The 15859-nt window shown below is 47.4% G+C and overlaps 1 protein-coding gene across 14 annotated transcripts in view; it reads left to right on the top strand.

Annotated features, from left to right (window-relative positions):
• AOPEP (aminopeptidase O (putative)) overlaps nucleotides 1-15859 on the top strand; it is a 273680-nt gene that overhangs the window by 197646 nt on the left and 60175 nt on the right. For 12 of the 14 annotated variants that reach the window (XR_014779644.1, XR_014779645.1, XR_014779647.1 and 9 more), the window contains 2 exons: nucleotides 12995-13063; nucleotides 13170-13244. Coding sequence is in view for 5 of the 14 variants with exons in the window: in XM_084784051.1 (XP_084640177.1) it covers nucleotides 12995-13063; nucleotides 13170-13244 (144 nt within the window). In the remaining 9 variants the exon portion in view is untranslated. Of the gene's footprint in view, nucleotides 1-12994; nucleotides 13108-13169; nucleotides 13245-15720; nucleotides 15852-15859 lie in introns of those variants that run through there. The other 2 variants (XM_084784049.1, XR_014779646.1) reach the window with 2 other exon arrangements.

Here is a 15859-nt window from a genome sequence, read left to right as displayed (position 1 = left end):
TCTCCAGAACCCAGAAAAAATTCTAGGTGTGGTGCCCTGGCTCATTACCCCAGGCCTGGGAAGTCCGAGACGTGGAGCCCCAGGGCTTTAGAGCCGCACAATGTAGCCTACTTGGTAAGTTCCAGACCAGTGAGGGGCCCTATCTCAAAGGAGGGTGACTGCCTTCATGAAGATGACTCCAGGCCTCCACACACATGTGCGAGCACATGTATGTACCACACCTACACACATACACGACTGTGCATTAAAAACGCGTACAGGTCTGCTGCCTTGTAAGAGCAAGCCACATGATTGAAATATAAATGTTGTAGTCCCTGGATCCTAGCAAGGATGGAAGAGGTCCCAAGAGAATTTGATGGTGGATCTCATATTGAGCATTATATGTGTGGGTAGACATGTGCTGGCGGGACCTAAATCCAAGGCTTCGTGTGTGCCGGGCATGCCCCCTACGCCTGAGCCGTTCCTGGGCTGACCATGTGTTCTTAAAGTGAGTTCCTAGAACTTGTGCATGATTCGTGTGAGAATAGCTTTCTTGGTTAAAGAACATTAGAGAACTTTTTCCTTGAAGGGGGAAAAAAAGAAAATTCTAAACTAGGCCAAATTGATGCAAATACTTTCAGACATGTGGCACCAGTGGAGAGAAATCTAGTATTTGTTTAGTAAACTAAAGTAAATGTGTTGTGCCCTTTGAAGCGGAAGAAGGAAGCCAGGACAACCAGCTTTGGAAAGATGGAGAGCTAGGCATGGCAGCATACGCCTGTGGTCCCAGCGAGAGGCAAGGGCAGGAGGTCGCTGCACATGAGGGGTCATCTCGCTCCAAGCAAACAGGGCTGTGACCCCGATCCTGTCTCCAACTGAAGAAAAGAGAGATGGCCTTGGTAGTGATTTATGAAGAATTGGCTCCATAGGTCAGAGACCAGCAGCCATCAGGGTCACCCAGGAGCCCAGTGAAAGCTCAGACTCAGCTGGTCCCTACTCTCTTGAGTGGAATGGGATGGTTGCTAGGATCTACAGTTACATTGTACCCTAGGAAAGCTTTTGTTACACTTTCCTTTTCTAAGTACATTCTAAGCATCTAGCTCCTTCAATTTCATATTCTTCCCATGCTCTGGTGTTTAGTGTATCAGTATGCAGCGTGCCGAGTATTGGGGTGCAGACCCTGCCTGTGAGTTCAGTGTGTTCGATCACTAAGAACCAGAGCCCTAAGAGGAGCTGTGGAGGCTGACTCTGGTATTTGCCATGTCCCGATGGGAGGCTGTGTCAAGCCCCAGCGCATTCACAAGTCAGCCAGGCTCTTGTGTAAGTAGGCCGTGTGATGGGCCGTCCCGAGACACGTGAGCATTGCCTGGTTTTCAGGCTTGCGGGTGTTGTGCACTCACTTAGCCACCCTTAAGAGTTTATTATGTCCCTCATACAAGCAAGACTGCCCTTTAGGGTTCTACTGTAACGGGGGCTGTCTCATTGAGAGAACTCTTTAGGGAGGAGCATGTACACTCAGAACTGGTAGGAAGATAGGTGCTGGGAATATATCTGTCAGTAGGAGCTGCCTAGTGCTTTGTAAAAGCTGCCCCAGCCTCTCAGGTTAGTTTTTCCTCATCAGCGCTCTCCTTAAGAACCCGTTGTCTTTACACGAGTATGGTGCCCTTCCTGAATTTGAGGAGAATGCCTGTGAGTTACCCTGTGGCACTACCTGCCGTCACCCAGCACCATTGCTCATCTGGATGGTAAAATCAGTGTCCTGGGTTTGAGGCAGGGGCTCTCAATGAGGCCGCCTGCCACCAGAGAACACTGCTTCCTGAGAATAGCACGGCTCATCCTTCTCCGCTGGGAAGGACCGGACCGTTCTATGGTACCAGATAGGTATGTACGGTGTGTTTGGTGGGCACTGCCTCCTCTGCTTCATCTTGTCTAGTTCGCATAACTTCCAGAATGCTTTAGAATCACCAGCTTGGGACCGTTCTTAGAGAACCACGCCTACTTTCCTCTCCATGGTAAGATTAGCCCTGTGAGAAGTGCTGCCATCTTCCAGCCATTGCATCCCTACTGAGTGGCACAGCTACGGCCCAGACTAAGGCCTTTTGCAATTTTTAGTAGTGTTTTTAACCTAACTTGACATGACTCCATCTTTGCTTTCGGGGAACATGGGTGCCACAAAGGCACACAGCAGAGATCCCTGAGCAGTGGTGACAGCTCTTTATCCTTGAACCCATCCTCTCCTTTTCCTACACTGCCAGGCTTCCCCAGATAGCCCAATGGGTGAGCAAGCCCTTCTCTTAGCTGCCTCTAAAGGCCATCTCTCTGTGTGTGTACTAGAACTCTGCATGGGCAATAGGGAACTTTAGTACACCCAGAGCTAATTGTTTCTGGTGTGGGTGGCTGCAGATTACTTTAAGTTTTGGCCCTGGGTGAATGCAGCCCATACTCCCTGGAGGCAGAAACCAAATTAGATGAGAAATGCCAGACCACCGAAATGTACAAACAGCAGTGGAGGCATGTTATCTGCATCCTCTTTGCTTCCCATGGCGAGTTCCCATCTCAAGGCCCTGGCTTCTGTCCTCTGTGCTGAGACCAAGCAGTAGAGGAGCGCAGGTGGTGGCCAGCCGACAAACAGAATTAGGTGATTGTCAGATCACCAAAGTCCACATGTGTGTACAACAGGGCAGTGGTTTTGCCACATAACATCTGTATGGAAGTTGATGCTCCCTAATGAGAACTTAGGTCATTCCGCAGAGGCCGTCCTTCCAGATGTGTCCTCTGATGCATCCTACCTCTGGCCCTGCTGAGCTGTAGCTGCCATTATCACAGGGTGAGCTCCAAGTGGTTTGACACATACAATGCAACATGACATCACCGTGCATCGAATGAACACACGCACAAACTGGGTGAAGGAGTCAACAGTGTCCTTTTCAAGTTGGTGGTTTCACAAGCCACTTCACTGGGAGGGTCCGCTAAGCAGTGTTGATGCCATATTGGTTTCAGGAAGCAGTTCAGATGTTGAGTGCAGCTTTGGAGTCAGGTTTATTTCCACTGAGCTGTGTGACACTTAGTTGGCCCCTTACCTTGTGTGACCGCTCACTGCTTCTGTAACCTGAGTGAGGAGCAGACAGAGCCTTGTGTCACCACACATTGTACCCGTGTAGCACACTGGCTCTTGCATCATAGCTATGCCTGGTCACTGCTAAGAGGGGTGCCTTTTTCTCCTTGGGATCTTCATTGTGCTAGATTTGAGACCTAGTGTGGTGACAGGGGGTGAGTTTTACCCACCTTCCTGCATGATATTCTATAAACTTTGTTCAGAAGTGCTGTTTCTACTTGCCTTTTCCTCCACACTGGAAACCAGCCTTTGGAGAGATGGCTGTGAGGAACCCCAAATGACCCTGAAATTGCAGAGCCCGTGTACTGTGCTGATGACTAAGGAAGAAAGGTGCTGTCCTCAGATGCAGTTCAGTTATCCACAGATATTAACCTGTCTGGCCAGCAAGAGATGAGACAACTGCACTGGGATTATTTAGTCTCAAAATTCCTATAGATCAGTAAACACTGCAGGTCCAGTTTCCGCCTTCATTGAGAGATATAAAAGTGAAAATGCCTCTTTATGCCTGTTGTCTAAATACCCTTCAGGAGGAGGCCCAGTGAGGTTCTTGTTGGCAGGACAGGCCAAATCCTCCAGAAGAAGCCTCCCTTAGGTTGTCTTTTTATTTAACTCACTAGAGTATTTACTGCTTACAAAGCAAAACACACCGAGCCAGCGATGCTGCCCATGTTTATGAGACACATCTTCACAGCCGAGCACCATGGTGGTCCTTCCGTTGAGAAAGCCGAGCCTACTTAGGGTTGGGATGATCAAATCCAGACGCGTTCCTAAAATTGTATTTTCAGTGCATTTATATGTCTGCTACAAACTGCTACATGCTAAAAATATTTCCCTTTGTAGGCCAAGGGACGTTGCAGAAGCACACTGAGGGAGCATGTTAGTGTGCGAGGGGCTCCCTAGTTGTTATCAGCCTCAAATTTACAACACGACAGCGCCATGCCCCAGAGCGTCACAACTCAATTCTTTAATGTCATAGAAAGATGCGGGAGGGCAGCCGAAGTCAATACATAGAACTCAGGACTAGCACACCAGGGCAGCAGCTGAACGGGAGTCACTGGAGATTATTCCTTCAGCAATGCTGTGTGTTCCTGGGATGTCAGGCTGCTGCCTTTTGCCCGGAAGTTTCATCTCTTCTTTTCCCCTTCCCCCATGGTGCCCTTAATTCTGCTGTGTGCTTTTCCTCGGGACCCTGTGATTGTGTTTATTATGAGTCTGCTCCCCCAAAGGACTCACTGGCCTCCCCTCCTCAAAGTGTGAAGGCTTTTTTGATCACTGGTTTTGTAGTTAGGGACATCTGCCTGAGTTTCACATAAATCCTTAAGAAACTATGTGTGGCAAACCCAAGAATATGTAGGTTGTCTAACTATCTGAGTGTAGTTTTAAAATCTTCAGTGTGTGAATCTTCCTCTGTCATCTCCCAACTTATTTTCTAAGAACTTTTTAAATCATTTATCTGTGTGCACGAATGTCACATGTATGCACAAATGTTATATGTCTACATGAATGTCACAGTGTGCACACAGCCAAAGCCAGGAGAACACATCTGGTCACCTAGAGCTGGGTCCTCTGAACAAGCAGGAAGCACTCTAACTGCAGAACCTTCTCTCCAGTCCCTCACTGTTTGAGTCAGAGTCTCTCCTGAACCCAGAGCTCACTGGTTATTGAACTGGCTGACGGGCAAGCCCCTAGGATTTTCCTGTCTCCCCCAGTTCTGGGGTCATGGCTACTGTTTCGTTTTGTTTTTTTAATGAGTTTCTGGTCCTTGTGCTTTAATAGCAAGGATCTGACCACCGAGCCATCTCTCTCAGCCACAAGAACTGTATTTTAAGTATAAATTTAATTCTTTTCCTCTTCTCCATTTTGTATATTAGAACATCTGAGATGAAGTTGGCGCCGTTTTATTGAGGAGGCTCCGCCAGGAGCGTCATGCATGACACTGATGTACTACTTCTCAGAAGTCTGTAAGATAAACGTCGTTGTGCCCATTTTATAGATGCAGCAGCTAATGAATCTGTCTAACTTGGAAGCCCCTGTAATTAGTGCATTGGGCTTCTGATGATTCCACACCTGAGACTTAACTGTGCTGATGCATTCAGAGCAGTGTAGTAGGAGTGTCAGTGTCCCACTATAGTGTTACTGTGTATCCCAGCCTGGCCTTGAACTTTTTGTCCTCTTGTCTCCATGTGACAAATGCTGAGATTACAGGTATGGCCACCACATCTGGCTATGTTTTCCATATTCCTGTAACAACAGATGGCCTGTTGTTTTATATGAGAAGGGGCTACAAATGGCATTATTGATTCTCCTTTGTAATAAGGGGTATAAGAAAGGAAACCTGCTTCCTTCTATTTGCCACTTGTCATTGGGAGGGACAAGTGCTTGCTTGTAGTGGCTCAGGTGCACTGCATCTCTACAGGTTCCATAACAGCCCTTCTGTAGAGCCAAGGACACTGAGTTCCTGTGGCTGCCAGGTCAGGTTTTTTTTTTTTATTATGATGTCACAACCCAGTTATTTTTGAGGCCTTTGAAAGTTTACTTTGGTTCAAAATACCAGACACGCTTTTGTCTCTGGGAAAAAGATAGGAGGAGGGCGTGGGGTTGGGAGAATTAAAGATTACTGTTCTGCCTGCTTCATGAGTGAAGTGTGTGTGTCTCACAGGCTCAGAGCAGTCGTGTGGCGGAGTGTTTAAGAATTGGAGATAGGGTACCCTGGTCTTGGTCCTCTGGGACACTTTCCTCATTACACCTGGGCTTCATCCCAAGACAGTGAGACAAGCACACAGGACAGCACAGAAAATAGCAACAGCTTAGTTGGTTGTGCTAGCCTGTTTTCTGGTGACCTTAAACCTCAGACAGCAAGGCAAGGAAGATAAGAGGCAAAGTTAAAACAGACCACAGTATTTGTCTAGTAGGTTAAAACCCATAATCAGGAAAGTAAGATATGGTGGAGCTTGGTGAAAGGTTATTTATGTAGTACATATAAGTGCCTTGGGTTCCATGCACCACTCAGAAGTAGGAGCGTCCTAGGAGACTTAGCCTGAGCTGCTTAATAGAAATACAATTTATCTGACAGCCTCTTGCACCTTGTCTCTTAGGGGTAGCCATGGTGCAAAGTTCTAATGTCCCAGGAAGCTTTTTCCTCTCTGCCCAGCTGCTGAGCACGGAAGCTGTGCTGTGTGGAAAGTGGCTGGCTGGTCCCTTTAGAAGTTGTGCTTGGTACTGAGGAACAGTGAGGGTTTGCTGCTTGGCTGATCAGTGTAAGATCAAGTTCACGTCTCCAGCACCTCCTCTTCCACTTCCACACACAGTGGTAGAAGCAATGGGAGGGAGGATGGTTCCTTGTTTACCCAGGGAGATGTGAGCTCTGGCTTTCCTAATATGGCCACAGCTGGGCCTGGGGAGCATTAAATACTGATTTAATCCACTGCTGGAGGAGCTTCCCAGGAGGAAGAAAGGGGTGCGTAACCAATTAGCACAGAGCCTTGTTTTCCAAAAGCACCTCTTCTATACAGCCAAGTGTTTGGAGAATAAACACCCTGCAAATTTTCTGTCATAATTACTTGTGTTAGAGTCAGCCACCCTAGTCTCCAAAGGTGGTAGATTTTACTTTTCTCTGTGAATTCGAGGGAGAGACTCTTATAATACTTAATAGAAACAACTCAGGCTCAGTCTTGTGTTTGCAAATTGTGACTTATTTAGGTTCCTCTTAGAGGCCTGATGATCCAACAATATAGTGTGAGTGGGCAAGTCTTATCAAAGAATAGATTTTCTTGAGCCATAGACTCCCATTAGGGCCCCTCCTTCAGAGGCACATGGAGCAGTAGCACAGCCACACATACACACTCTGCATGTGGAACCATACCACACCACATCATAGCCCAGGAAATGATGGAAGGTACCTACATGCAAGCCCAAGCGTGTGTGTGTGTGTGTGTGTGTGTGTGTGTGTGTGTGTGTGTGTTTAATTCATGCCCAGAGTTTATTCCTAAATACAAGCTATGGGAAGTGCTCTCTGTGTCGGCTCAACAGCCCATCCTCCTCATCACCAAGTCTTCCTTCTGCCCACAGAAACAAGCTGTCACAGAGCATGTCACCCTCTGTGTTATTGGCCTTCAAAGTTAGATGCCTCCAAATACATCTAATATTTTTTGGCAGTTGTTAGGTATGGAGCATCATTAAAGCCACCCGAATTAGTGGTTCTCAGCACCACTGGTACACTGGGATTACTGAAAAAAAGGAGCTTAAGATGGCTTTGAGGCATAAATCTTAGTGGTCACCTATACGTTGGGATTTTTAACATCCCACCCCAACACATCAACACACCCCAAAACACACACACACGCACACACACACATACACACACTGTGATTCTCAAAGAGCATTTAGAAGTAGGAACTGCAGATAGAAAGCATGTAATTTTGTATTTCACTTGTGACCATTTTTTAAGGTTATAGTGTCAGCAAGTGATTGTCAAGGTCACATAAAGACTTGCAATCGGGCTAGGGGGATGGTACAATCAATAAAATGCCTGCCATGTAGATGTGAGGACTTGAGTCTGATCCACAGAACACGTATAACAAAGCCCGATACTGGGGAGATCAGCCAGCCTGTGGCCACCTTGTCTAGCTCCAGTCCAATGAGAGACCCTGTCTCAAAAGTTAAAGTGAACAGCTCCCAAGGAACAACACCTGTAGTTGGCCTCTTGCCTCCCCATGGACGTGCACACATGCATGCACATCTGTACACACACACACACACACACACACACACGAGCTACAGCCACACTCATGTTCAAGGGTATACGACAGTGCCTCTTTCAGCAGATCCAAACGGGTTTGGATTACATTTCAGTCTATGTTTTGACAGACCTGAGGTAAATCAGATCCATATAATACAAAGATTCCAAAAGAGACATGGTCACAGTTCCAGTCAGAATTTAAGGGCTAGGCTATATGAAGTGACAAGGCTCTGGAATTACCTGAGACCCAATGTCTCCATTCTTCAGCTGGGTCCTCACGAGGCCTAGGCAGAGCAGCTTGGGTGTCCAGGACTGTGGAAACTGCTTCTGTTGGAACCGGGCTGTTCTGTTTTCTACCAGTCACTGTGGTTCTACTGTGATCTCTGAGAGTTGGTACTGTAGGGGCCCTGGCCTCTGGCTTTGATATTATTAAGACATTCGGTTGGTCAACATTTTTTTGACACCTGTGTGGTGCATCTGTAGTATTATCTCGACTGGTGTTTCTTAATATTTTCTCCGAACTTTGTGATGTATGGAATCATATGGCCATGGCTTTCACACTTAACTTCCAAGTGTTGTGTTAATGGAGATTTTGCAGCCTACCAAGGAGAAATGGAAATTAAAGGGGGAAATAAAACCCCAATACTTTTATTTATTCAGACCTCTCCTGGTCAAAATGGAATTAAGGCAGCTTCCAAAGCAGAAACACACAGCATGGCAGAACTTGGCAGGAAGGTGGGCAAGGAGCATAGATAGTATCCAGCAAACTGTCCTGGCTTAGAAGGGCTCCAAAGCCCCAAGGTTTTGGAAAGATGGATAAACTACAGTGATGAGGTGAAAAAAACCAAGGTGTCTTGGTCTGACCATTCCTCACATCATTACCAGGGAGAGGTAAAAATGATGACTGCAAATCTCCCCTTTCTGGTAAGCACAGCAGTGGATTTATGGGACCTTTTCTCTCGATGTCCCTCCAAAAAGGGTTGATGGCATCTCACCAGACCTGCATGGTAGGAGGGCATTCCTAGAGTACAGGAAGGTGACGTCCAGGGCCAGCTTTATGGAGGGCTAGCTGAACCCAAGAATTAGCTCATTCATGTCCCTGGGAGGAGCTTGACTGTCAGTAGTCTGGGCTGTCTGGGAAGACTGTGTGTGCCCTCCTCAGCTCATTAGAGGGGATCGTGAGCTGACCAGTTTGCAGCAGAGAGCACAGCCAGTAACGGAGTCCTTGCTTAGGGTGTGTTAATGCCAAGCGTCGGTCCTCAGGACTAAAGGAACAACGGAGAAAAGGAAACGGAAAGCATCTTACACATTGTCCACTAGGTTGGGCTCTGCAGAGCATTCTGGGTAATACTGATGAGGTCAGAGCTACTCTTACAGACCAGAAAACATAAGCCTGGGCAAGGAGCTGAGGCCATAGTGGGCCATCCGATGTGAGCTATGTTTCTCTTCCAAAAACTATGCTGTGGAATTATACCCATTTAACAGGGCTAAAACCCCCCTCAGAAAGAAACTAGAGCCTTCGTGGTAATACTGAGGATACAGACAGTAACGTTCCAGCTGGGTGCATTCTTCTAAACTCAGAGGAGGCAGGGCATACATTCATGTACATTTTAAAGCTGTGACATTTAGTCAATTGTAACCCTGACTTGTTCCTGTTGCTTAATCTGAAGATAACAAACCCAGCAGACACCTGCTATCCTGCTATTATGTTTGTCTGTCTGTCTGTCTGTCTGTTTGTTTGTTTGTTGCTCAGGCAGGTCAGAACTCTTAGTCCTGCCACAGCCTTCCCAGCCCTGACATTACAAGTGTGGGCCACCGAGCCTGGCATATGTTAGGAGCAGGCTCTTGGCTTGTGTGGGAGCCAGGGTCCTTGGCTTCTGTCTGTAGATGGTTCCTTCTCCTTTGGCTTGGCGCAAGGGGACAGAATCTGCTGTCTGTGGGAATAATTAAAGGGCTCCCTATGTTTGCCCTACAAGGCTTCCTGTGGACGCTCCCTGCTGCTCTGTGCTGTGCTTCACCCGCCAGATAGAAGCAGGAAGAGGGCACCCACCCTGTCAGTGTGGCGCGAGGTCAGCATCACTGCCCTTTCCTGTGAGAGGAGTGACTTCCTCTTCCACTAAAAGAAAATTGATTGAAAAGACTTTCTCTGTGAAAATAATCTCCAGTTCTGCATTTAGCATTGCTTTTGTTTAAAAGCAGTGGTGTTTCCTCAGGCTCTGAAATTGTCTTCGACTGTTAGCAACTGCTTTGACAAAGTTGCTTAGAAAAAGTTCCTTTCCAAACATGCCTGTCAATTAGCTGAGGGATTTACAAAGATATAGTTCAAACATAAGACAGTCCTTTATACCACTCCGGAAACGCTAGACTATCTATCCCTGACTGCAAATTTTCAGTGCTTTTAAAGGTTTCTCCACAGACTACTGACATTTGTGTCAACTCATAAGCAAGGACAGCTTTAGGTAAACAACAGAGAAATAGCCTCAGGTTGTGTTGAACAATGAAAACGTTAATCTTCCATTCTGGGTTCAATTCAGCTCCCAGTACCAAGAAATAATTTGAATTACTGGTGTACAGGGACCTTTAAAAAAAAAGTTAGTAATTTTAGAACCATGTCCTTCTTTTTTTTCTCTCAAATGTACAATTCTGTGCTTTTTACAATTGGCGATATTCCAGCAGTTAGAGAAATTGGAGTTAATTAGAGAAATAATCACCATGAGATTCAGTCCCCTTGAACTGTGTGTCATGTGTTCCTTTGTTCCTGTCTACCTTCTATCCATTTTAAAGAGATTTTTTATTACATTTGTTGATTGACTGATTGATTGATTGATTGTGTGTGTGTGTTGGCACAGATGCCACGGAGTGAGTGTAGTCAGTTTTCTCTCCCCACCATGTGGACCCTGGGGATTGAACTCAGGTTGTCAGGCTTGGCAGAAAGTGCTTTTTACCCACTGAGCTATCCTTCCACTTTCCCTTCACCTTTAATATCTGTTGTGTGGTGGGCAGTGTTCTAGTTACTAGACAAAAATGTAAAACAAAAGAAATAGTCTGTTGCCCTTTGAGGAGCTTAGGGTGTGGTTATGGAGATAGACGTTTAATCAGTTAATAGTAAGATAAATAAATAATAGGATGGGCAAGATGGCTTAGCAGGCGAAGGTGATTGCTGCCACGGCTGATAGCCCGAGTTTTATCCCCTTTTCCCTTGAGATAGGAGAGACCTCCTTTAAACAAATTGTCCTTTTACCTCTACACACATGATGTGGCATGTCCACACCACACTCCCACACATGTGTACCCACACGATAAATGAAAAAATAAATAGCCATAGACATTATGCTATACTGAGTGAGCCTAATGTGGGTTTAATTTCATTATCTTAACAGCGGCTCATCAGACAAAAGAAATGCAAAATGTAACTGCATTTTATATAATGCACAATGGTAATGAGAGGAGTGCCGGGTAGCGGTGTGAGTTATATGCTTTTTGAAGGTCTGACAACTTAAAACTGCTCTTAAAATGGGGTCTCAGTGGCAGAGTGACAGAAGCAGATCTAGGCAAGGTGTTACTAGGACACTGGGGAATTTAGACTTTGAGCTTCAACATGGTACTTGGGGTAGAGGCCAGAGGCAGGCGGTGTGGTTTTAGTAAAGCAAAGCGATAGGGTTGCACTTTCCTTTGGAAAGATGCTGGTGGCTTCTCTGTGTAAGGGATTGTGGGACACAGGAACACACTGGGGCCATTCAGTCTGAGTGAGAGCCCTTGTGCACACCCAGATCTGTGCTTCTAAGATGTTACCCGTGGTTCCGTGAGAGTTTTGGATTTGGGAACAATTTTCACATGTGTGCTTGAGATTACAACCAAATGAAAATTATAAGACAAAAAAAAAATCAATACTGTCCAGCTGTAATGTGTTCTTATAGATGTGTAGGTGTAAAGCTTAATTTGCAACAGTTCTCTCTCTTCTTAATCAACTCTCTGCATTGAGGTGTTTGTGCTAGTGTTACTCAAGCTGGTGAACACCCAAGGGGAGAAGCCACTGAGGAAAGGCAGAATCTGCCAGGATGGGCTTCTACTGACTCTGGAGCTCGGCTAGTCTCTTCAAAGGTCTCTTTCTGCCTTGGTGATCACTTTTATCTGTTTGTTGTGTGTGCTGCCAGGCTTTCCAAAGCACTATTTCTGTGCCTTGCCCTTAGAGCAGGGTAAAACTGGATGTAATGGTTGTACTGCTAAGTAAGATCACTTAATACTTTAAGATGCTTAACAAATGAATATGCATTTTTGTACCTGTGTAGTGAGGTACAGACTGACTGCATCTACTTACATTCTAGAGTTAGGTTTCGTTGTTTTTGTTTGGTTTGCCTTTCTGGAAATAGAAACCCTGCTAAGAATGCCCTACCCGAGCAGGCCTGTTGTTTATTTTAGGACATAGCTGTCTTTAGTGGCCACATGAGGGTCAGGCTGTGCTTGGGAATGGAGGGTACAATAAAGTTTTCCACTCTGATGTCTCATTAGGCAGCTCCTCTTTGTGTAAAGCACTCCATGGCAAAGTTGCTTCTATTTAAAGTCCGGAGTTTGATCTTGGCTTTGATCTAAACCTTTTGATCTTGAAAGAAGGATGGAGTAGCAATAAAGACGGCCCGACAGACATTCTTTAAAGAAATACGATAAAGTTAAAGGGCGGCAGAATCAGCCAGCCCAGGCAGCACGGCAGCCTCTCCTCAGGCCTGGCTGGCGCGCTGGGACGGCGGAAAATGGGAGAGTCCATCATCCCTGGCTGTAAAACAGGAGCGCGCACCACCCCCACCCTGCGCCCCCTTTCCACCCTTGGGTTAAGCAGGCCCTGCACAGGGGACCCTAGGTCACCTGCCACCCTGGTGGTGCTGGCAGGAAAGTTGTTTCCCCTCCAACGAATCCCGGCCTCAGGGTCCCTTCATCCCGCCACTAGACCGAGAGGTGTGTTGTGTTCGTGGATGGATGAATGGGGTGAGAGACACGTGGGGGCGCGGGCCCCTACAGAGGGTGCTTTCTGAGAACAATAACCAGCCGGGACCTGGGCGCCTACACCTTTAAGGCAGGCCCCGCCCCACCCTGCGCCCGCCTGCCCGCCCGCGGAGGTGTCGCGTCGTGGCGCTGGGCTCCGTGAACTTGACTCGCTCTCCCCGCAGGCGCTGCAGAAGGAGCGCGAGGCCGAGGACCGAGCGCCGAGTGGACTGGCACGGCAAGTGGGCTCCGAGGTGAGTGCGGCGGGCAGAGGTGACCGCAGCGTCAGCTGCTCCAGGTGAGGCGGACTCCGGCACGGCACCTGGGCCTGCTTGAAATGCTGTTGGGTTTTGACTTCAGGTGGCGAAATGGATTCGCGTGAACCGCAGACCCCGAAAACGCAGTCGAGGGAAGCAAGAAGCCGCCTTTGAAAAGGTAGGGGGCCCTGGCGGGTGCTGCTGCAGGAGCTCCTGTGTGCTGCCTGGTGCCCAGGATCTGGTCTCCTTACTAGAATAGCGTTTTGGGAGTTTGTGCTAAATTTCCAGAAAAAAAAATCGCTTTACCTGTGTGGGCTACAGACAAAAGTGGTGTCCGCTGTGAGCGGCATGGGGGCCTCTCAGGTGCTTCTTACGTCGTCGCAGAGGTGCCCCTGAGAAACGAAAGTGGCTTCCCAGGGAGACCGCCCCAGGCAGGCAGTAGCACATGGGCCCACGCAGCCAAACCTCCTACCCCGATCCTGTGGGAAATGGGGGGGGGGGGGGGCGGTGTGAGAAGTGGGCAACTTCAGACGTGCCAGGACCGAATTTCCTTTCTGCTCGGCGAGTTTATCCTCCTGAATTTAGAAATTGAATAGTTAATTTGTAGACCTTGCTCCCTGCTGCCCCTTGTGAATGCGCAGCGTTGAAACTTGTGATAAATATTTTGAAATCAGGTGAGTAGCCTATTAGCCCCTTTTTTACTTACTGAAAAGGGGCAAATAGTAACGTCATGCTTTGGTTTTGTCAGTTTTGCTTAAATATTCTTTTGCATTTGGGATGGGGGGGGGGAGGTGATAGCACCAAAGGACTAAAATAGCGGTGTGTTGTTGTTCTGTCACTAGGATAGATGATGAATCACTGGGTTTGGAAGCCAAATTCTTGCTGATAGCGATGCTGCCAGCTCCTGTAATGCGTTGCCTTAGTATGGGCATCTCAGCGTCTGAGAACGTGCACAGAGCTCGCAGCAATGACCATGTGGAGTTTTAGCATGCACTTAAGGGCACTCAGGGCCACTTGGACGAGACCTGGCAAAAGAACTAGCTAGCCTCAGGGCTGCTGGCATGCAAGCGGCCCAGAGTGTGTGAGAAGTTGCCCTCCCAGCCTTGGAAAGAGTGAGCTGTGTATGTCAACTTAACAGTGATAAGAAAATAACTCTCTTTAAACAGATGGATTTGCGGCTGTACCTTAGCATGCTGTGGCAGGTTATGATGTTGTACTCTCGCAATTTAGGTGGCTTTAAAAAGATTTGTGACCGATGAATGAGATAAAATATCTCTCAAGACTGAAAAGCAGTATGGTATGCCTAGCACTTGAACAAACATTTGTTGATCTAAACATTAAACAACAACAACAACAAATAAGATCACCCACACATGGTTAAAAGACAAGCCATTATCAAGTACTTGGTATTGCGGCCACCAAAACCTGGAGCACTAACAGCCTCTGAGAACTGGGGAGGTGAGAAAGCTGAGGCATCCACCTTCCAGTACAGTGGCCGCTCTTCCTCCGGGCAGCCTTCCGCTGTGGCCTATTAAACCTGGAAAATGCGCCTCTCACTCTCTTCCTAGACAATGTGGGTCATGGTTTTAAAGAACTCGAAGCTGAATTGGATGGCCTTCCTATCTGGGAGTGCAAGGACATCAGATGTGCCAGTGGTGTGTGTCTGTGTTGGTGTCTCCACTCCCTTCTCCCAGGACCAGCCAGCCCCAAGGAGTACTTTTCCTCTGTGAAAGCGGGGGAAGTCCGATGTTTGACAAAGTAAGGCCAGCACTTTGAAGGGCCAGGTGAGGAGTGAAGTCTATGATCCAGGCATTAGAATGGGATCTGAAAGTCATGCCAGGATCTAGGGGGTGTTTCCTATTTCTAAAGTGTGGATTGAGCATTGGGGTGAGTGTTCAACCCAAGTTCAGTGATGGGACTTGATCCTGTGCTGGTGGAAACCTCTGCAGGCCGCTGAATGTTGATACTGATGAGCTACTTAAAAAAAAAAAAGTCTGCTGGGCGTGGTGGTGTATGCCTTTAATCCCAGCACTTGGGAGACAGAGGCAGGAAGATCACTGTGAGTTTGAGGCCAAGCTGGTCTACAAAGCGAGTCCAGGACAGCCATGTCTACACGGAGAAACCCTGTCTCAAAAAAAAAAATCTGCTGAACCTGGCTTGGTGGCTCATACCTTAGTTCCTAGCACTCAAGAGGCAAAGGTATGCTGCACACCTCTATAAGTTCAAGGACAACCTAGTTCCAGGAGAGCCAGGGCTATGTAAAGAGACCCTGTCTTAAAATAAAAATGAAAACAAAATTCAAAATGTCTGCTGGGCCACAAGCAAGTTCACCCATGTGTCCTTTCTGTGTCCCCACTGTGCATGTTTCTACTTTCACTAGTTTGACAAGACCAAGAAGAGAGTGCGTGTCAGGTGTGTAGATTCTAGACCTAGCTGTTGCCTGCGCCTTTGTCCTCTTTGTCCCTGTCCTCTGCCTGATGGCCAGCTGTCCTCCCTCCCTATCCTCCACTCCTCAAACCTAGCTTAGACTGGACTGGACTGGACTGGACTGGACTTGGTGAGTTCGGTTAAATTGTGGACTAGACCTGGGTGGCTTAGGCTAAGGGGCCTGTGCTACTAACCGTGCTAGAACTGCACCGTTTCCCTTTCCATAGGCGGGTGCAGCTTTTACTGCACGGTGAAAAACAGAACCTCTTGGCCATCTTGAGAAAGGAAAACAGCCAGGGCAGCAGGCCAGGCTCAGAGCCCTGTGGAAAGAATGTCATTTTATGGGAGACTTTTTTTTCCCCCTTA

The sequence above is a fragment of the Acomys minous genome (genome assembly GCF_964271855.1).
Source record: "Acomys minous genome assembly, chromosome: 5".
Classification (NCBI taxonomy): Eukaryota; Metazoa; Chordata; class Mammalia; order Rodentia; family Muridae; genus Acomys; species Acomys minous.
Note: the sequence above shows the minus strand (reverse complement) of the source record. Positions and strands in the feature narration are given on the sequence as shown.